The 22909-nt window shown below is 44.7% G+C and overlaps 1 protein-coding gene across 6 annotated transcripts; it reads left to right on the top strand.

The window, feature by feature from the left end:
- The first annotated feature begins 1498 nt into the window (after positions 1 to 1498).
- Positions 1499 to 22175, top strand: LOC118366160 (regulator of nonsense transcripts 2-like). Of its 6 annotated transcripts, none has more exons than XM_052491800.1 (24): positions 1499 to 1609; positions 2486 to 2854; positions 2998 to 3777; positions 3972 to 4132; positions 4325 to 4513; positions 4608 to 4751; positions 4949 to 5032; positions 5245 to 5348; positions 5506 to 5591; positions 5880 to 5988; positions 6139 to 6252; positions 8768 to 8884; positions 9426 to 9611; positions 11259 to 11462; positions 11856 to 12131; positions 12304 to 12487; positions 15086 to 15246; positions 15670 to 15771; positions 15873 to 15971; positions 16072 to 16242; positions 17214 to 17355; positions 18918 to 19038; positions 20443 to 20490; positions 20654 to 22175. In XM_052491800.1, exons 2-23 carry the CDS (start codon positions 2487 to 2489, stop codon positions 20447 to 20449), a joined length of 3909 nt encoding a protein of 1302 aa, XP_052347760.1. In that variant the 5' UTR covers positions 1499 to 1609; position 2486; the 3' UTR covers positions 20450 to 20490; positions 20654 to 22175. The 6 variants fall into 6 exon arrangements, with proteins under 6 accessions (XP_052347760.1, XP_052347759.1, XP_052347758.1 ...); XM_052491799.1 differs by having other exon boundaries at positions 1500 to 1609; positions 16069 to 16242; positions 20657 to 22175; XM_052491798.1 differs by having other exon boundaries at positions 1500 to 1609; positions 16069 to 16242.
- Positions 22176 to 22909: the final 734 nt, after the last annotated feature.

Genomic DNA, 22909 nt, shown 5'->3' with positions numbered 1-22909 from the left:
CCTTGTTCAGGGGCAGAATGACAGATTTTTACCTTGTCAGCTTGGGGATTCGATCCAGTAACTTTTTGATTACTGTCCCAACTCTCTAACCACTAGAATACCTGCCACCCCAAAATCACATTATATCTACCGTAGCTTTGATTGGACCGATTATGTCAACATCATACTTTCAAAATCTTAGCTAGCAAGCTAGACAAGCAGTCATCGTCATGAATCACGTGAACAATCTACTGGAAAATCCTTTTCAATCCAACATTGGAAATCACAAATTCAACAATGAGTGGTTTGGAAGGAATGATGAAGCTGATGGTGGACCATGTACCTCACCGTCATTATTTGGTCCCTTTCCTCCTCATAACTTGGCCTACTGTTTTGACTTAGGAGTGGACATGTAGCCTAAACGCCTGTTTTAGAGAAATGCAATAATTTAATATTGTAAGAGCTTTCATTGACTGCTTTACACGCCCTCTTTATTTAGCTTACGGTTCTGACTTGGTATACAGGGAGAATACTGTAAGAACGGCCCATGTTCTGAATTCTGTCGCTGTACATTAAAAAAATTCTGAACAAATAGTTATATTGACTACGTCCGTCCTAGCTCGCTCATTAATGTCTTAATCGAAATTACCGATGGCCTCTTATCAGCTCGTCGTCCCCTGCCATCATTTGTACATCTCAATTGTCAGTAGAATCCACATTTGTTTTAGCAAGTCAGCCATATCAGCTATGTTTTGGTTAAAGGCAGTAAATGATGCTTTGCCCCGCAAAGATTTACATGCTAAAATCAGCAGTGAACCTGTAAAGCAGATCCCCTGAATGTTCTCTCCATAGAATGTGTTCTCTTATCAGTAATAGATGAGGTAAAACCGACAAAAGAGAGAGGAAACCTTTAGACTATTGAAACCATAACACATGTATATAAATGTAATTAATGGATAATAGGATGATTTATGAATATTTATAATATGCCATACCATTAGTTGTGTTTTCTATGATGCATGCAGACATCTGACAGTAAAGTGAAAAATAAAACATGATAACCAACTATTTATCAGCGAAGACAGAACCAAAATAATTCTCTACCCACAGCAGGTAGTATAGCGGTCAAGAGTGTTTGGTCAATAACCAAAACATCGCTGGATTGAATCCCCGAGCCGACTAGGTAAAACATCTGAAGATGTGCCTTTGAGCAAGGATAATTGATGAAGGATAAAAGCATAATTGCTCATGTAAGTCTGCTAAATGACTGAAATGGTATGTGTGTGTGTATAATTGACTGGAACTCTCTCGGCTGCAACTGTTGCTCCAGCAGACACAACAGAGACACACTCCCTAATGTCATCTGCGTCGTTGCCTGTCTCAATTAATGAATACATAATTCAATTATATAATTTGTGTAGGTAAACTATTATCTATTGATAAAATATTCCTTAAAAAATACTTGAAAGATATTCGATCTGCATATCGATTCAATAAACAAAGAAGATTAGTCCTGCATGTCCTTTCAGGCAGAATGTTTGGTGCCTAATCAAAGGGGTCCTTTCCCGCACAAGGAAATCATTTTTACTTATTAACACAAGTCTGATGTTTATGTTGACAGAAATCGAAGGTAATAATATGTTTTAGACTATATTCCATAATGAACGACATGTAATGATTACTAATATATATATTGCAGCTTATGTTTGGTTTATGCAGACGATTGACGTCGACGATCTCAGTGCTCGCGGGCTACCAAGCCATTTGTTTACCTCTACTCAAGCCGAAGCGGCCTAACAACAGTTAGCTAGCTAACACGTTAGCAACGTAACGTTGGCTTAGTGTGTGCTGTTTTCTCGAAACTTGTGGTAAAAAAAACACATGTTTTTACACGTTATTGCATTGTTCTAAAATCATTGTACGTAATCGTCGTAATTTAGCAATTGTACAGCTAACGGTTCTCACCTAACCGTTGTGTGTTCAGCAAGTTGGCATGCTATGTTAGGCTAGCTATACGTGCGTCGTAGGTAAGATCATGTCAACATAGCTAACGTTACCTTATCAACACTATCAAACAACTGCGATTTAATAGAGAAAATCGTCTCATAACGCACGTTGATAAGCATTTAATTGCAGGGTAGTCAACTTGTTGGGGGGCATTTTATAACGTTAAGTTACCTATATAACGTAAGTTAGATATGGTAGTTCGCGGATATTAGAAAAATAACTAGTTAGCTAAGCTATTGGAATGTTCAAGCACTGACAATTAATCTTATGACGCTTTCACCAACGGCTGGCTAAAACTTTTAGCGGCTCGACCAGTCACAACACAGCTAGTATTGTTTTATCGACATTTTGTGATGCATGTGTAGCTAGCAATGTGAATTAGCCAATGTTATGATCAGCGAATATTAACGTTAAGTCAAAGTGTATGTTATTAACTAGGCTTGCCTAGCTCTGATATGTGTAACACTGCTAATGAGAATGACTACATTTGTTTTTCTAGAATGCCTGCTGAGGGCAAGAGATCATTAAACATGGATGAGAAAGAGGTGAGCTCCTTTAGTAACAAGGAGAAAGACCGGGATGCTGATAGACGGCCCGCCTCCTCCCGGGATAAAGTGAAGGATGAGGCAAAGATGAGTGGCAAGAAAGATATTGGTAAGGCTGCAGAGGAAAAGAGGAGGCGGCTTGAGGAGGACAAAAAAAAGAAGGAAGAAAAAGAGCGGAAACGGAAAGAGGAGGAGAAACAGAAGGCAGAGGAGGAGCAGAGGAAGAAGGAGGAAGAGGAGAAGAAGCAGCAGGAGGAGCAGGAGAGGAAAGTTCAGGAGGAGGAGGTCAAGAGACAGCGTGAAGAGGAGGCAGCTCAACTCAAGTAAGAGCTCAGGGGAGGAACCACGATAATAATGTATCATGTTCTACTGTAGGTGCTCTCAACATCATGAACTTTGTGTATGGTCAGTATTTTTGAATTCAGATAACTGCTAACTTGATTCTCCATCTTTCTTCCCACTTCAGAGAGAAGGAGGAGGGCCACCAGCTCCACCAGGAGGCCTGGGAGCGCCACCAGTGCCGGAAGGAGCTTCGTGTCCGCAACCAGAATGCCCACGAGGGCCGTCCCGAGGAGACCTTCTTTAGCCGCCTTGACTCCAGCTTGAAGAAGAACACAGCCTTCGTCAAGAAGCTGCGCACGCTCACCGAGCAGCAGCGCGATGCCCTCTCCAACGACTTTGGCTCGCTCAACCTCAGCAAGTACATCGGCGAGGCGGTGGGCTCTGTGGTGGAGGCCAAGCTGAAGATCTCTGACGTGGGCTGTGCCGTGCACCTGTGCTCCCTCTTCCACCAGCGCTACGCCGAATTCGCCCCACTGCTCCTCCAGGCCTGGAAAAGGCACTTTGAGGCGCGCAAGGAAGAGAAGGCACCCAACGTGAGCAAGCTGCGCACCGACCTGCGCTTCATCGCAGAGCTCACCATCGTAGGCCTGTTCACCGACAAGGAGGGCCTGTCGCTCATCTACGAGCAGCTGAAGAGCATCATCGGGACGGACCGCGAGACACACACGCATGTGTCAGTGGTCATCAGCTTCTGTAAGCACTGCGGGGATGACATTGCGGGCCTGGTGCCTCGCAAGGTGAAGGCTGCACGGGAGAAGTTTGGCCTGGCCTTCCCTCCCAGCGAGATCATCAACACGGAGAAGCAGCAGCCCTTTCAGAACCTTCTGAGGGAGTACTTCACCTCGCTCACCAAGCACCTGAAGAAGGACCACCGCGAGCTGCAGAACATTGAGAGGCAGAACAGGTGATGGGGTCAAGGTTACTTGGAGAAACTTTACTTGGAGGAACTTTTCCACATGACCTATCTCACTTCTTCTCTTGTATTATTGATTTCAGTGTATACTCCTGCTACAGTACATGACGATTTGCCATTTTGAGTAACATGCTAAATGTGTTTGAGTGTACATACTGACAGCTCCATGTTTTTTCTCCCTCCAGGCGTATCCTCCACTCCAAAGGGGAGCTGAGTGAGGACAGGCACAAGCAGCATGAGGAGTTTGCCACGTCCTACCAGAAGCTGCTGGCTAACACCCAGTCTCTGGCTGACTTTCTGGATGAGAACATGCCAGAGCTTCCACTGGACAAGACTGTGCAGGAAGGTAAAGAGTAACAACCCTTGTATACTGTTTGTTACTTTGTTATAGGGTAAAGACTGAGCTTTTTGTTGTACTTTTGGGTGATTTGTGTTATAAAGCCACATTGTTATCATATTTTATTGCTGTTGGTTATATGTAGCCTACAGTCTTTGGTGTCAGTGTGTATCTAGCCATCTTCTCTCCTCTGTGTGATAGAGCACGGCCCTGGCATTGACATCTTCACCCCTGGGAAGCCCGGGGAGTATGACCTGGAGGGGGGCATCTGGGAGGACGAGGATGCCAGGAACTTCTACGAGAACATGGTGGACCTGAAGGCCTTCGTCCCCGCCATCCTGTTCAAAGATAACGAGAAGTCCAAGGACAAAGAGGAGGCCGCTGCTAAAGGTGCAGCCACCTACACATATGCACGCATGCAGACTCACACAGACACTCACGCTGTCTAACTGAGCCTGCTCTTGTTGCTGTGTCCTTTCCTCAGAGGCTAAAGATGCTGCGGCCACCACAGAGGAGTTGGAGTTGGAGCTCGAGGCTCTAGACATCGCTGATGACCCTCTGGAGCTGGATGGACCTGACGAGGCAGAGAACGAGGCAGAGCTCGCCAAAAAACTGTTGGACGAGCAAGGTAAAGATGAAGGTATTCTCTATCCACCCACCAGCCACCAAGCAGCACACACCACCCAGCGCTTTGCACACCCAGCTTTCCATTTTGACAAAGACAACAAGAGGGCGGCAATAATCTAATATCTACATCCTCTGGACAAAAGAACCATGTTGGTTATTGTCATGGACAGTGTCTTGGTGTTTGTGTGTCTTTTCCAGGGATCAAGTTAGGGTATGAGAGAGGTCAGGGAAACAGAGCTAGGGCCCACTCATGGGTGCTCAGGGCCAATCAACTAAACAGAGGTGTGTTGCTGAGCATGTGGAAACCAGACAGTCATTCACAAGGTTTCTAATGTACCACATGTATCAACCCCGTTCCTAGGCTTAGACCTATGCTATGGCTTTGCTCTTTCTGTTTCTGTCGGTGAGTGACTCTTAAGTTAGCTAAGGAGATATTTGGAGCATGACTTTGCTCTATACATGTTTGACTGTGTCCTCCCTGTTTCTGTATGAAGAACAAGAGGATGAGGAGGCAAGCACCGGGTCCCACCTGAAGCTCATTGTGGACGCCTTCATCCAGCAGCTTCCCAACTGTGTCAACAGAGACCTCATAGACAAGGCAAGGAGAGAACACACACCTTCAGCATACCAGAAGGATGTATTCCCAGCTTGACAATTTGAGTTTAGCCACGAAGGCAACGGTTCACAGTGAAATATGGTACTAAGTATACTGTTGTGCAGTGAATTAGTCTGACTGTAGGTGTGTTTGTTCACAGGCTGCCATGGATTTCTGCATGAACATGAACACAAAGTCAAACAGGAGGAAGCTGGTCCGAGCTCTCTTCACCGTTCCCAGACAAAGGTACCACACACACCATGAAGCAGATAGTTAATTTGGAAGGATTTGATCAGGAAGCTGGTCCGGACTCTCTTCACCGTTCCCTGACAAAGCACCCACTCATGCACACGCAGATAGTTAATTTGGAAGGATTTGATCATGTATTGATTTGTGTGGGAATAAGTGTTTTTTCTCCTCTCCCCTTTCCCCACTAGGTGGTGCTGTTGCTCCTCATTTAATTTGAAATGGCATAAAGGAAGTTAATGGAACTTATGCTATTGTAAAGCTCATGGTTGTATTGTGTTCGTCCAGGTTGGATCTGCTGCCCTTTTACTCCCGTCTGGTGGCCACCCTTCACCCCTGCATGTCAGATGTGGCCGATGACCTGTGCTCCATACTCAAAGGAGACTTCAGGTTCCACGTAGGTCCCAAGACTTTACCTCAGCTACTAACACCTTCCTCGTGTCTTTCATACAGAACCACTGTCTCATTAAAATAGGACCTATACTGAAGGAAACAAACAGTTTTGAAAGAGTTTTCAATACACAATGCTTGTTGTGTTTCCTTGTAGATCCGGAAGAAGGACCAGATCAACATCGAAACAAAAAATAAAACTGTGAGGTTTATCGGGGAGCTGGCCAAGTTCAAGTTGTTCTCAAAAACGGACACTCTGCATTGTCTGAAGGTAGGTGGTGCATCTCTCTCACCAGGAATCTGTGCTATCATTAGCTAGGTTTCCATCCAATTGGCGACAGATATTCATGCGACTCTTCTAAAATCTGCATGAAAACAATATTCACATTTTCACACCATTTTCATGTACCAAATAAAAAGCAGGAGTTCAATGTTTCCATTTCATTTTTACCTCTACCAATAGTTTTGTTACAAACTGTTGCTATAAATAGGTAACTTGCCCAATCTGGTTTTGGCACATGCTCTCAAGATAAGTTTGCTGATAACGTGGACAAGGGTAGGTTATAAGTTATATGCTGAGATATGGATAAGAGCAATATAATTAAGCAATAAAGTACGAGGAGGTGTGGTACAGTGGGGCAAAAAAGTATTTAGTCAGCCACCAATTGCAAGTTCTCCCACTTAAAAAGATGAGAGGCCTGTAATTTTCATCATAGGTACACTTCAACTATGACAGATAAAATGAGCAAAAAAATCCAGAAAATCACATTGTAGGATTTTTTATGAATTTATTTGCAAATTATGGTTAAATACGTATTTGGTCACCTACAAACAATCAAGATTTCTGACTCTCACAGACCTGTAACTTCTTCTTTAAGAGGCTCCTCTGTCCTCCACTCGTTGCCTGTATTAATGGCACCTGTTTGAACTTGTTATCAGTATAAAAGACACCTGTCCACAACCTCAAACAGTCACACTCCAAACTCCACTATGGCCAAGAACAAAGAGCTGTCAAAGGACACCAGAAACAAAATTGTAGACCTGCACCAGGCTGGGAAGACTGAATCTGCAATAGGTAAGCAGCTTGGTTTGAAGAAATCAACTTTGGGAGCAATTATTATGAAATGGAAGACATACAAGACCACTGATAATCTCCCTCGATCTGGGGCTTCACGCAAGATCTCACCCCGTGGGGTCAAAATGATGACAAGAACGGTGAGCAAAAATCCCAGAACCACACGGGGGGACCTAGTGAATGACCTGCAGAGAGCTGGGACCAAAGTAACAAAGCCTACCATCAGTAACACACTACGCCGCCAGGGACTCAAATCCTGCAGTGCCAGACGTGTCCCCCTGCTTAAGACAGTACATGTCCAGGCACGTCTGAAGTTTGCTCGAAAGCATTTGGATGATCCAGAAGAAGATTGGGAGAATGTCATATGGTCAGATGAAACCAAAATATAACTTTTTGGTAAAAACTCAACTCATCGTGTTTGGAGGACAAAGAATGCTGAGTTGCATCCAAAGAACACCATACCTACTGTGAAGCATGGGGGTAGAAACATCATGCTTTGGGGCTGTTTTTCTGTAAAGGGACCAGGACGACTGATCAGTGAAAAGGAAAGAATGAATGGGGCCATGTATTGTGAGATTTTGAGTGAAAACCTCCTTCCATCAGCAAGGGCATTGAAGATGAAACATGGCTAGGTTTTTCAGCATGACAATGATCCCAAACACACCGCCCGGGCAACGAAGGAGTGGCTTCGTAAGAAGCATTTCAAGGTCCTGGAGTGGCCTAGCCAGTCTCCAGATCTCAACCCCATAGAAAATCTTTGGAGGGAGTTGAAAGTCCGTGTTGCCCAGCAACAGCCCCAAAACATCACTGCTCTAGAGATCTGCATGGAGGAATGGGCCAAAATACCAGCAACAGTGTGTGAAGACTTACAGAAAACGTTTGACCTCTGTCATTGCCAGCAAAGGGTATATAAAAAAGTATTGAGATAAACTTTTGTTATTGACCAAATACTTATTTTCCACCATAATTTGCAAATAAATTCATAAAAAATCCTATAATATGATTTTCTGGATTTTTGTCTGTCATAGTTGAAGTGTACCTATGATGAACATTACAGGCCTCTTTTTAAGTGGGAGAACTTTCACAATTCGTGGCTGACTAAATACGTTTTTGCCCCACTGTATATGGCCATTATACCACGGTCTAAGGACTGTTCTTAGGCACTACGCATCCTTGCTATTATAAACTGGTTACCAACTTAATTAGAGCAGTAAAAATACATGTTTTGTCATACCTGTGGTATATGGTCTGAATTACCACTGCTGTCAGCCAATCAGCATTCAGGGCTCGAACCACTCAGTTTATAATTTGTATTTGATCACCATCAACACCCATCACTTAATCACCATGAAGTTCATCAGAACTTATTTCATCTGCCTATAAACTCTTTGTACATTTCCATGTCGTAGTGGTGGTACAATTTAGCATATCTCGTGACTCCAAATTTACATCAACATGATGGTTTATTATATCAGTATTTGCGCATTAAGGAGTTTTCACTGCAACTCTCACATAATTAGTTTTACCTACACAAATTGTTTGTCGGCATTTCTGAAATTGTATTGACACTTCCTGTTTCCATCACAACTGTCGCCAAAAAAAAAAAAATACATGACTTCACTCGCATAAAAACTGTGGATGGGAACGTGATTACTGTTACAATTATTGTATTACACTGTCATCGTCATGTTACTGTGTGTGTGTTCTACAGATGCTACTGTCAGACTTCTCCCATCACCACATAGAGATGGCCTGCACCCTGCTGGAGACCAGTGGTCGCTTCCTCTTCAGATCCCCCGACTCCCACCTCCGGACCAGCGTCCTTCTGGTACACACGCACACACACACACACGGCAATGAACACACGTACGTGTGCAACACAGGAGGTTGGTGGGACCTTAATTTGGGAGGGTGGGCTCGTGGTAATGACTGGAGCGGAACAGGCGGATTGTTTTTCAAATCCAGGTGTTTGATGCCGTTCCATTTGCTCCGTTCTGGCCGTTATTATGAGCCGTCCTCCCCTCGGCAGCCTCCACGAGTGTACAAGCAAACACACACACCTATCAAAACACTGTACTGGAATTCCCCTAAGGTTGTGGAGTGCATCCAGAGTCCCGGAGCGAGACCTGCTTTGGCCTCCCTAACTGGTGCCAAAATCCAGGGTTAAATCTGGTTTATAGAGCTCTATTAATCCAGCTTTATTGTTAAATTGCTTTTGGACGAGGTTATTCATGTCGCATGCACAGCTGCCATATTTACTAGCTTACGTTTGGCAAGATAATAAGACCACACGCCTTTTTGAGGGCTTTCAGCTGTGTGCTGGGCTATATTGAATGGCTCACTTGTTTTTGTATGTTTGCGTGTCTCAGGAGCAAATGATGCGTAAGAAGCAGGCGCAGCACCTGGATGCTCGCTACGTGACCATGGTGGAGAATGCCTACTACTACTGCAACCCCCCGCCCACGGAGAAGACTGTCAGGAAGAAGAGGCCCCCGCTGCAGGAGTACATCCGCAAACTGCTCTACAAGGACCTCTCCAAGGTCACCACGGAGAAGGTATGACGATTATTACATTTGAGTTAGAGTTAGTGCATTCATCTTATTAAGATGCAGTGAGCTCCAAAAGCTTTGAGGTTAAAGTGCAGACTGTTGGCTATAATTTGAGGGTATTTTGATCCATATCGGGTGAACCGTTTAAAAATGACAGCAGTTTGTACATAGTCCCTTCATTTTAGGGGACCAAAGGTATTAGGTCAAATTCACTGTGTGTATTAAAATAGTAAAAAGTATTTGATCCCATATTCCTAGCACACAATGACTGTACAAACTTGTTGGATGCGTCTGCTGTGTTTGATTATTTTGTGCCAAATAGAAATGAATGGTAAATCATTTATTGTGTCATTTTGGAGTAATTTTTATTGTAAATAAGAATAGAATGTGTTTCTAAACACTTCTACATTAATGTGGATGCTACCATGGTTACGGATAATCCTGAATGAATCGTAATGTGTGATGAGTACAGATGCACAAATATCATACCCCCCCCCAAGGCATGCTAACATCTCACGATTACAATAACAGTGGAGGTTAGCATTTTGGGGGGACTATGATATATAGGCCTCTGTAACTTTCTGTGGCCTCAGCAGTCTAAAGTGCCTGAGGCGTCACTAAAGACCAGGTTCGATCCCAGGCTGGGTTACCACCGGCCGTGACCGGGAGTCCCATAGGGCGGCACACAATTGGCCCAGCGTCATCCGGGTTAGGGGAGGGTTTGGCCAGGGTGGCTTTACTTGGCTTATCGCGCTCTAGCGACTCCTTGTGGTGGGCCGGGCACCTGCAAGCTGACTTCGGTCGTCAGTTGAACGGTGTTTCCTCCGACACGTTGGTGCAGCTGGCTTCTGGGTTAAGCGAGTGGGTGTTAATGAGTGTGGTCTGGCGGGCCGTGTTTCGGAGGACGCATGACTTGACTATCGTCTCCAAGCCCGTTGGGGAGTTGCAGCGATAAGACAAGATCATAATTTGATATCACGAAAAAGAGGGTAATAAATAAAAATATGAAACTTTCTGTGAAACGCTCTCGATAATTTGTAGAGTCCAGGCTGTGACAAATTGAGGCTGCTTTGAGGCCAAATGGGGGTGTAACTCAATATTAGGAAGGTGCTGCTTTCAGACTCGTATTATACTGCTCTATTTATATACTTGCCCCCCATCCTCCTCTTCCCCAATATACATGTAAATATTGGACAATAAATGGTGCCTTCTTGTATTATACTTATGCTAAAATGTATTCTATTCTACAGCCATTTACTTTATGTTCGTGTTCTTTTATTATTTCTTATTCTTGTTGCATTTTCGAGGAGTAACCTGCAAGTTGGCATTTAGTTGGACGATGTATACCATGCGTATGCCGTACATACGACTAATAAAACTTGAAACTAGTAAGGGAGGGAAAAAGTAAAGTGCAAGTGTTAGTTCATGGTGCCTCATTTATACAGTCACTGGCTTATGCATATTCATCATAACACTATTGAGAGATATGAGGGGAAAAAAGTGGTGTGATTTCCCCCGATTAGTCTGGAATTTCTTTAACATACAAAACCACAACAGAAGTATCACAAACGCCTGCCAATTATCATCTTACCTTCTCGTTCTCCGCTTCCTTGTCTCCCTCGTTTCCGTCCTCTTCTCTCCTCCCTCCCCTAGGTGTTGAGGCAGATGCGTAAACTCCCCTGGCAGGACCCAGAGTCTAAAGGCTACCTGATCTGCTGCATGGTCAACATCTGGAACGTCAAGTACAACAGCATCCACTGTGTGGCCAACCTGCTGGCCGGCCTTGTGGCCTACCAGGAGGACGTGGGCATCCACGTGGTGGACGGGGTCCTAGAGGACATCCGCCTGGGAATGGAGGTGAGCACCATGGGAGGGGGTGGGAAGGCAAGCCCAGGGTGGTGAGCTGTTTCTGGGATTGGAGGTGAGGACCGGGAAAGGGGATCTTGTTATGTGAAGAGCCCTAGCAGGAGAGATTGATGGTACGTTTCTCATGACTTGAATGATTGATTGTTGAGGCTACGTGTTGTGTACCGTGTGAACAGGCTGCATGTTAGGTTCTTGTGGGTAAGGTCTTCCTGGGGCTTCATATTTATGGTGTTTCAGAGCACGGAGGCACTCAACTTCAAAACCTCTCTGACATTCCATCTCACCTGCTTTCTCTCTCTCTCACTCTCCTCTCTGTCTATCCATCTCACCCCCTTTTCTCCTCTACCCCCCCAATGTCGCTCCTTCTCCCCCTCTCCTTTGCAGGTGAACCAGCCCAAGTTCAACCAGCGTCGGATCAGCAGTGCCAAGTTTCTGGGGGAGCTCTACAACTACCGCATGGTGGAGTCAGCGGTCATCTTCCGCACCCTCTTCTCCTTCATCTCGTTCGGGGTGAACCCGGATGGCGGCCCCAGCCCCCTGGACCCCCCCGAGCACCTGTTCCGCATTCGCATGGTCTGCACCCTGCTGGACACCTGCGGACAGTACTTTGACCGCGGCTCCAGCAAGAGGAAGCTGGACTGCTTCCTCATCTACTTCCAGGTCAGTCGGTTAGACCGTTTGACCTCTCCTTATTTCACTCCTCTCAGCCTCTGTCTCTCGCGCTCTTACTCTTTCTTTCCTTTAAGAAGCATTTTGATGCTGTTGTGACAATTTCAATTCATTTATTACAAGACTGTCCCTAAACCCTGATGTGGTGTTGTCTGTCCTCCAGAGGTATATCTGGTGGAAGAAGAGTGTGGAGGTGTGGAGTGCAGAGCACCAGTTCCCCATCGACATTGACTACATGATCAGTGACACCCTGGAGCTGCTCCGACCAAAGATGAGGCTCTGCATCTCCCTGGAAGACTCCGCACGACAGGTCACCGAGCTGGAGAGAGAGTTCCTCGTTAAACTGGGTAAGAGACAGAGAGAGATTGACAAACAGGAACTCATGCATAAGGGCACACACACATGTACGCACACGACAACAAGGTTGTTAAAGATCCTTGTCATACGTCAGTCCCCCAGATGTGTGTGTGTGCCTGCAAGCCTCAGAAATGTAGCAACTAGCTCCATGGGTTGGCCCAGTCCTGCTCTCTGTCCTCCCTGCTGAGCAACATTCCCATGTGTGTAGGAGGGTGCTTCAGCTCTGGGCACTCTGTCTGTCAGACAGGTCTAATTCCCTCATAATAACCCACATACCTGGCCCTCTCACACACAAACACACAGCAGTCAGACCTGCCTCTGCTGTAGACTGCCACTTAAAAACACTCACTCTTAAGTAAGGGGAATATTAATCAATACATGAGTAACACCCCAATGACATGATATGTGAATATATCGTCGCCCTATTGCACCTGCTGTTCTAATGTGGCACAATACTGAAAGTGTTTCTTTAGCTGAAATGCTCATTTGTAGTGCTCTCTGAACAGTTGATCAATATCTGATGGAGAGCAAAGAGATGCACAGAGATAAAAACACAATCAAGAGACAGACAGGATGTAGATAATGAAATACCCTGAGAGACTTCGAGGAGGAAGAGGGAAGCATTCCTTTTGCAGGTGTAATGGACAGTCAACAAGCACAGCACTTATACAAATGACTGATGATTGGCTGAGAGAAACTGATGATAAGATGATTGTGGGGGCTGTTCTTGTTAGACTTCAGTGCAGCTTTTGACATTATCGATCATAGTATGCTGCAGGAAAAACGTATGTGTTATGGCTTTACACCCCCTGCTATAATGTGGGTAAAGACTTCCTACTTCTAACAAAACACAGAGGCTGTTCTTTAATGGAAGCCTCTCAAATATAATAGAATCAGGAATTCCCCAGGGTAGCTGTCTAGGCCCCTTGCTTTTTTTTTTTTTTTTACTAACGACATGACACTGACTTGAGTAAAGCCAGAGTCTATGAATGCAGATGACTCAACACATTACACGTCAGCTACTACAGCGACTGAAATGACTGCAACACTCAAGAAATTGCTGCAGTTAGAGTGGGTGACAAGGAATAAGTTAGCCCTAAATATTTCTAAAACTAAAAGCATTGTATTTGGAACAAAACACTCACTAAACCTTAAACCTCAACAAAATCTTGTAATAAATAATGTGGAAATTGAGCAAGTCGAGATGACTAAACTGCTTGGAGTAACCCTAGATTGTAAACTGTCATGGTCAAAACATATTGATGCGGTAGTAGCTAATATGGGGAGAATGCTGTCTGTCTAAACTACTGGCACACAGCTCGGACACCCATGCATACCCCACGAGACATGCCACAAGAGGTCTCTTCACAGTCCCCAAGTCCAGAACAGACTATGGGAGGCACACAGTACTACATGGAACTTTATTCTAGATCAAGTAACTGACGTAAACAGTAAAATTTGATTTTAAAAACAGATTTAAAAAACACCTTATGTGGGGGCTGTGAAGCAACACAAACATTGGCACAAACACATGCGTACACACACACGATAACATACGCACTATACATACACATGGATTTAGTACTGTAGATATGTGGTAGTGGTGGAGTAGGGGCCCGAGGGCACACAGTGTGATGTGAATGTATTGTATGTTTTTAAAATTGTATAAACTGCCTTAATTTTGCTGGAACCCAGGAAGAGTAACTGCTGCCTTGGCAGCAGCTAATGGGGATCCATAATAAATACAAATACAAATATATCCTGACTCACAGAACAAGTAGTTCAGCTGTATTAACACACACAGAGCATTGTTCAAGGTTTCAAGGTGTTGACATGGAATGTGAGAGAACACTTTCGAAAACCCTGTGCGTGCGTGTGTGTGTGTGTGTGTGTGTGTGTGTGCGCGTCTGTCTGTACTGTGTGTGTTCTGAGTGATTGATGAGGGTGACGTAAGCCACAGGCTGTACAGTGGCCTCATTGTTGCACCTTTCATCCTTTAAACAAGATAAGGCAATGAAGGCATTCCTCTGCCTGTGTTGAACCCCGCTTAGCTAAGTTCTACTGCTTAGCAGCGTCTCTTAACGACACCTCTTACTGCTCTCAGCTCGTCAGCTCGTCTGAAGTTATATTCGTGGTCTCCAAGCACTGTGCTGAAGCACCTGTTTTAGTTTCACCGTGAACGTCACAGTGACTTGTATTTCTTGCAATGACTTGCTTTTCCTGCAGTTTCACTTCCTGTTTCTAAAACGGGCTTGTCGTTTGCGTCAATCTGTCCTCGCTCCTGGATGTACTTCAAGTAGTTTTAGGATATTATCTGTGGTAAATGTCTATGCTTTGTGTATAATCTGATTTAGTATGGAAAGGGCCAGGGTGTAAAGCCTGTTCAGAAGCGGTGGCTCACGAGAGGAGCTTGTTTCCAAGGACTGTAAATCAATGACTATTTATGCAAATGGTTCAGCGTTTTCTCTTGATCTCTTGCTTCGAGACTTAGTCTCGCAACCTGACGTTGCGCCGTTCCAATAAAGGTGTGTGTGTGTGTGTGTGTGCGTGTGCGTGTGCGCGCGCGCCCATGCGTTTGTGCCCTGCAGGACTGGCCATGGATAGGCAGAAGGACGGCCGGCCCTCCAGTGCCATGGGGAGCGAAGGCGAGGCTCTAGACGAGGATGACGATGATGACGACGAAGAGGGAGGGGCGGACACAGAGGAACAGTCTGGCAATGAGAGCGAGATGAACGAGCCAGAGGAAGAAGTGATTATGTCAATCTTTTATTCATGGGCATCAGACCATTCATTGCACGTCTAAGACACAAGTCTCTCATAATAGGTGGATACTAGGTCACTCACTCATTCCCTCATCTGTCCATCCATTTATTCATTCATTTGGCCCTCACCCCTAGTTTCGTAGGGTCAAACTGAGGACAGAGGCCCAGTCCTAAGCAAGATACTGTATAAGAAAGTGGGTCATCTTGTGTGTCTAGAGTGATGTGTTGACACCACGGTCAGAAAAGCATGACGGGTCAACCTTCTGTAATTCTTTGTTCCTCCTTCATAAATCAACTCTTATCATGCCAGGCCTACCCCTCCCTAGCTCTCCTGGTTTAGTGTTTGTTTTTCTACCTTCCACCAGCTAGCACACAATCACCCCCATCTAAGAACCCGCTGTGTGTTCCAGGAAGGGTCTGAGAATGAGGAAGAGGAGCGGGAGGAAGAGGAGGAGAACACCGACTATCTGACCGACTCCAACAAGGAGAACGAGACAGACGAGGAGAACAATGTAAGAAGATGTCATGGAGGGAGGGAGGGAGGGAGGGAGGGAGGGAGGGAGGGAGGGAGGTGGAGAGAGGTTATTGTGTTGCTGACGGTCTTGCCCTGTAGGAGGTGACCATCCGTGGTGGCGGTCTGAAGCATGTGGCATGTGCTGAGGATGAGGACTTCATCCAGGCTCTGGACAAGATGATGCTGGAGAACCTGCAGGTACAGTATCTCGCCTATTCTCTCAGTTCACTATGTCTGTACTACTTTAGTGAAATAAATGGGTATTAACAGGGGTGGTGTCTGCGTGTGTGTGTAGCAGCGGAGCGGGGAGGCGGTGAAGGTGCACCAGTTGGACGTGGCCATCCCCCTGCAGCTGAAGAGCCAGCTGAAGAAAGGTCCTGGCGGACCCGTCTGCTCTGGAGAGGGGGACGCAGACATCTCAGACACCATGCAGTTTGTCATGCTCACACGCAAGGGCAACAAGCAGCAGGTACACACACACACACACACACACACACACACACACACACACACACTGAGTTTGGACGCACACACACACAAACTTGTTTAGATCTTCTTCGCTGTGAGCTCAGTTAGATCCCTCCACAGAATCAGCACTGTCAGACAGACCCAGCGATAATATTGACTCTTAAGTGTGTGTGTGTGTGTGTGTGTGTGTGTGTGTGTGTGTGTGTGTGTGTGTGTGTGTGTGTGTGTGTGTGTGTGTGTGTGTGTTTAGGCCCAGTCCGTGGGTGGAATGTAGGGTTTTGGGGTAGAGACGACAAGCTCTTGTACTGTAGTAGGGTCAGGGTGTGTCCACAGTCTCTGCCCAGAAAATCAAGACGTTAAAGTAGAGCTCACTAAACTCAGTCCACTACACCTCCAGCAACTACATTTACCGGATTACAAACGCTATGTAAACATTACGTTTTGACCAAATAACAGTACCGGTTACGGACGGTCTTTGTTGATATAAAGTTAAGCTATATAAATTACTTCATGCTTTATAAATGACATGTCTCCATACTCCCCCATGGTAAACACAATATCCTCTCCTGTAGTGTGTTTCCTGAGGTGAGAATAAAGGGGTTCAGTGTGTGTTAGTCAGCGTCACAGCTCCTCTATGTGACGTACCTGGACCCCTCCCTGTCAGACACGTTCACTGCATTCCTCTGTCAGCTCCACACCATGGGAGTGGCCCTCCCTTTCTCTGCTGCCTGGGCCTTCGTCCGGGAAACACGTTTAAGTTTTAGGTCAAGTCGGGATCCCAGGGAACGTTGTCAAAGGTTGAATAGTAAACCAGGAGAGCATGTTTCTGCAGTGTGAATACTGAGCCCCGGTCCCGTTGTCTGCCTACAGCATGAGATGTCCTTCTTATCAACCCTTAATGTGCCTGTTTCAGGTCTCCTAACTGCAGTGGAAGATCTTGAATGTGTGTCTGTTTTGTCTCTTGTTTTCTAGTTTAAGATCCTGAACGTGCCTTTATCTTCCCACCTGGCTGCCAACCACTTCAACCAGCAGCAGGCGGAGCAGGAGGAGAGGATGAGGATGAAGAAGCTCACTCTGGACATCAACGAGAGACAGGAGCAAGAGGACTACCAAGGTATTATGTAGGGTGTCCACTCACACGGAGCGGGTGAAAACACGCTTTGGTGACCCAATGTAACTTCCTTATGTCATAAAATACATTTCACCAAGACAAATAGAATTATTTGCGTTCTGAATCATTCAGCATGTTCTTTCTCGAACATATCACTGGCGTTATATGCAAAATGTCGGATTTCGTCACCTAATACAGCCGTCAGTAAACAGACAGTCGCCACTAGCCGGCCTCCGCCCAGCACCCTGCCCTGATACTTAATCACTGTTACTAGCCGGCTACCACCCAGTACTCTACCCTTAACCTTAGAGATTGCTGCCCTATGTACATAGTCATTGAACACTGGTCACTTTAATAATGTTTACATACTGTTTTACCAACTTTTATATTTACATACTGTATTCTAGTCATGACTCATCCTATATAACTGCGGCTGTACACCTTTTCTATTCATATACTGTCTATTCACACCATTTCTATATATACACATACAGATACATACATACTGCCAGTCAAAAGTTTGGACACCTACTCATTCAAGGGTTTTTCTTTATTTTTACTATTTTTAACATTGTACAATAATAGTGAAGACATCAAAACTATGAAATAACACATGGAATCATGTAGTAACCAAAAAAGTGTTAAACATATCAAAATATATTTTATATTTGAGATTCTTTAGGGGAGCCACCCTTTGTCTTGATGACAACTTTACACACTTGGCATTCTCTCAACCAGATTCATGTTTCTGCGGGTTGCAAAAGAGCTAAATTAGCATGACACGAGCTGAATTAAATGTAAAAGGCTTTGAAAATAGAAAGCTTGGTATATGCTCAGTGCTCCGTTGACATTTCCCAGAGATACGCTTGTTTTTGTGTGAAATCTTCGAATGAAAAAGCGTATAATATAAAAATGCGTATACTTAAATATGAAAATACTATATGTCATGTCTCAAAACCGACATCCATCTTACCTCTATTGTTTTATGTCCTGGCGGTTCAATTTTTTTTTTTTTTTAAATGACGAGTTCAATGGGAAAGTGAGCCTGTCAGGAGCAGGAGCCTTAATACTTTCATAGAATCCTCCCAGCTTGACGCCATGCAATTGTCCTGACTTTTGCCCGCGTTTCTTCTCACACCTCCATTGGTTTTTAGTTCTGTCCATCCTACAAGAGTTAAAACTCTCAACTTTTGGAACGGGTTACGAGAAGAGACATCATGGTTTTCGTAGAGGAGTGTCTACAAAGCAGTATTTTACACATTGGTCAAAATATGTGTTTTGTAATTGAAAAGTACCAGTAAGAAGAGGGACAGATGGAGAATGAGCCATGCATTAAGGGAAAGAAATGGGGAGTGTGTTTGAGAGATGACGAGAGAAAGTAGCAGGAGTACTACCAACATTCCACATGCCTACACTTTGTTGGTTTGTGTAGCCTTGTGTTAACATTGTTGGTTTGTGTAGCATTGTGTTAACACTTGGTTTGTGTTGCCTTGGTTTTGTGTAGCACTGTCTTAAATTCTCTTGGTTCGTGTAGCATTGTGTTTACCTTCTTGGTTATTATGTAGAAATGATGGCGTCTCTGGCCCAGCGGCCCGCTCCTGCCAACACCAACCGGGAGCGGCGGCCGCGCTACCAACACCCCAAAGGGGCACCCAACGCCGACCTCATCTTCAAGACCGGAGGAAGGTGAGACTCGCTCCTCAACTTACCTTACCGACTACTCTCTCTCTCACACACACACACACACACACACACACACACACACACACACACACACACACACACACACACACACACACACACACACACACACACACACACACACACACACACACACACACCGCCAGGGACAGGAATTGACAGCAGACCACCAGCCAAATGCTGGTAGAAATAGGGTTGGCATTAGAATGGGATCCTGTCGAAGGACGTGGCGCTTGTCAGCTTACTGACTCTCCCTCCTTGTTCTCTGCACCTGCACAGAAAGCAGGAAACAAAGCAGGAGAGAATTGAAAGGCACGAAAAGCGTGACAGACAAGAGAGGCAGGAGAAACATGAGTGAAAGGACAGATATGAGGGCCAGGAGGATAGGGCCAGCCAGCTCAGCCGGACACGCTACTGACAGACTCTGCACTCAGGCCTGCTTATGTTAAGACGGGAAAGGGTTTTAATGTCTCCCAACTGTCAAACCATATTTTGTTGGCGTATGAGTACTCTGATCAGAGACAGATTTGTCCCCCTTTTATTTTTGCACTGTGAAAGAAACTATATCTTAAATTCTGTAAAGATTGCTTTCTATTTTTGGAAATAAAGATTGCATGAACTTTCTATTTTCATCAGAACAAAAATAGTTTGTGGTTCTTTGTCCTCCTCATATTTGTCTTGGAAAAGTGACTATAAAGAATTCAGAAAGGAGATCTTTAGATCCGGGGCAACATCACGCATCATATTCATACCTAACATACATTTGACAGATGCTTATTTATTTTTTATATTTTTTATTTCACCTTTATCTAATCAGGTAGGCTAGTTGAGAACAAGTTCTCATTTACAACTGCGACCTGGCCAAGATAAAGTATAGCAGTGTGAACAGACAACACAGAGTTACACATGGAGTAAACAATAAACAAGTCAATATGTAATGTAATAACACAGTAGAAAAAAAGGGGGGTCTATATACATTGTGTGCAAAAGGCATGAGGAGGTAGGCGAATAATTACAATTTTGCAGATTAACACTGGAGTGATAAATGATCAGATGGTCATGTACAGGTAGAGATACTGGTGTGCAAAAGAGCAGAAAAGTAAATAAATAAAAACAGTATGGGGATGAGGTAGGTAAATTGGGTGGGCTATTTACCGATGGACTATGTACAGCTGCAGCGATCGTTTAGCTGCTCAGATAGCAGATGTTTAAAGTTGGTGAGGGAGATAAAAGTCTCCAACTTCAACGATTTTTGCAATTCGTTCCAGTCACAGGCAGCAGAGAACTGGAAGGAAATGATACTGATGGCAAAGTACACAATGATGTTTTTGATGAATAACAAAACTTTATTTTGGATTGTCACTCACAATTACATTTTCTTACGAACAGACGCTAGACCATCGCAACCTATGGATGGAAGGAGCTGCAGTAATGATGGTACTGAAGGAGTGAACGGGAATGGATATTGGGGTAGGAGGTTGAGGGAGGGATGGGTGGAGAAAAGGGGGTGGATGTTTTGGGGATTTGAGGAGGGGATAAATATTACAGTGAGTGTTCTGGAAGACAGCTACTGCAGTAAAAGCCCTGCTCTGTCCCCTAGGAGATGCTGATTGGAGTCTAGCTGAGGGAGCGAGCGAATGAGAGAGCGAGAGAGGGCGAGCGGACCATCGGTCTCGCCTGAGCAGGGAGTGAGTCCGCCAGCCGCCCACTGACGCAAGCGCAGACTCCCACACCTAACCCTGCCGCCGGAAGAAGAGAAAGAGAAAGGGCATCAACGAGGAGTGGGGAAGAGGGGCGCACCCCCTTCATCCAGCTAAGGCGTTCCAGAGAACACCCCTTCGTTTCTGTGCGTCGCCCGGGACGACACCAGCACAGCAGCACAAACACCCACCCCGTCTCAACAAGAGAATGAACCAAAAGATGAATGAAAGAGCGACTGACCAGCTGACGGACGGACGTATGTACGGACAGACAGACGTGGACGCAGACAAACAGACGCGCGGACAGCTAGGCAGCAGGACAAGGGACCACAGTCGTCTTCTCTTCGCTCCCGTGCCGGATGAGGATATGGTGGACAAGGGCTCACAAGAGGAGGAGAAGGGACAGAATGTGTGTGAAAGCAAAGGGGACGGGTGAGGGTGGGCCGTCTTTGGAGATGGACTGTGCTTCTCTTACTAGGAACAGATCTGTCATTCAGTCTTTTTATCTCTTTATCTAGCTAAATCACACACTGTTCAAAGGCAGCTTCGAGAGGGGTATGGAGGAGGAGGAGAGGGAGCACAGACGGGTCACCACTACTAAATGACTTGATAAACAAGGGAACAAGGAGGACAAGATTATGTACAGAAAGGCGTGGTTGCTTGTGTGTGAGGAAGGGTTGCAGATAGATGTAGGATCTTAATTTGAGCCAGTTTGCTACAGCAGGACAATAATCCTGCAGCAATAGGAAATGTGAATTATTGTGTGGATTATGATTAGTGGATATTTTTGTAGGGGTTGATACATTTTTGTAAGGGAAAATCAAGTCTGAAATTTCTAAGTGGAAATTACAAACTTCAGAAGCCTTTTTAAACCTCGTACACTAAAAGTTTTAAAATGTCCCGCATTGCAGCAACAGTTCTCCTGCAACAGGGTGATCAGATTAAGATCCTGCATCTGTACCATAGAGATGGTTTGCTCCTCCTAACCCTGTTGGAAATGGAACACCTTGTCACAGTGACGACCCTGACCCGGAGGCGGGTACGAGACCCGTGTTGACTGACCAGCGTTTCATCATCAGAAATAAAATATAAGTGATGAATATAATACATATTCTTTATTTTTTCAGCATTTTGGCTTTCTAGATGTTTCCTTTATTTTCATGAAAAATCTATACTTTTTTGGGGTGATATACAGGTTGTTGATTTGGAATTTGTGTGCCGTATTGTAGTTTTAGACAAATGGATAAGATACTTATCTGTGCTCTTGCCTCCTGAGCCCTACTCAGTGATAACTTCTGTTTGATTATTTCTGTCTGTTGAATCTATAGATAGATAATCTGTACTCTACTGCATGGGCTTTTCTGCACCAGCTCTGTAAGCCAATTTCTGCCTGTTTCAGTAAAAGTGTCCGTTTGTGACTCACTCCTCTGGCTCGACTTCTTTACTGGGTCCATGATCTTTGTCCCACCCAGGGTTGGGTAGGTTACTGTCTAAATGTAATCTGTTAGTTACTAGTTACTTGTCCAAAATTGTAAAATGCTACTTTTGGATTCCCAAAACTCGGTAACGTAATCTGATTACAGTCAGTTACTTTTTGATTACTTCCCCCTTATAGGCATTAGAAGAAGACATACTATGTTACCAACATAACCACATCATTGCTGGATAAATAATGTTAAAATGTACATAGCTGGCCATATATGGATGTTCATTTTACTTTATGGGTTGGTTATGTAGGCTTCTTCTAAACCATCGCTTTCTACAACATATATGATTACATGAATATCATCATTATAGTCACTCCAGTAAATGTTGTAACCCTTGACCTTCAAGAATAGGACTTGGAAATATGGAAGTATAGATTAGCCAAATTGTTTTACCTGAGCATAAAATGAATGCCATATGCTGCACTTGCTTTTGGCCTTTTAGTCTCCCTTTTTGTTGGTGACACTTTGATGTCTTGATAATATGCAGCTGTTTAAAGGGCAAATCCACAGATGAAACAATAACAAAAGAACCACCTCTGTTTTGTTAAAAAGCTGAGGGATGGGTCTGGAGAAATGTAATCACTCTCAGAGTAATAGACAGAACTATGGACGCAAGGACTGACCATCCCTGATATCAAAAGTATTGTTTTAACAAACATTGTGAGAAAA

Source organism: Oncorhynchus keta, chromosome 33 (genome assembly GCF_023373465.1).
Source record: "Oncorhynchus keta strain PuntledgeMale-10-30-2019 chromosome 33, Oket_V2, whole genome shotgun sequence".
Lineage (NCBI taxonomy): Eukaryota > Metazoa > Chordata > Actinopteri > Salmoniformes > Salmonidae > Oncorhynchus > Oncorhynchus keta.
This window is presented reverse-complemented; position numbering and strand designations above follow the sequence as displayed.

Excerpts from the sequence above, each read along its gene's own strand:
- LOC118366160 (XM_052491799.1), top strand. The coding sequence starts at position 2,487 with ATGCCTGCTGAGGGCAAGAGATCATTAAACATGGATGAGAAAGAGGTG. Across the intron at positions 2,855-2,997 it reads GAGGAGGCAGCTCAACTCAA|AGAGAAGGAGGAGGGCCACC; the intron begins GTAAGAGCTCAG and ends TTCCCACTTCAG. Across the intron at positions 16,243-17,213 it reads GCAAGGGCAACAAGCAGCAG|TTTAAGATCCTGAACGTGCC; the intron begins GTACACACACAC and ends CTTGTTTTCTAG.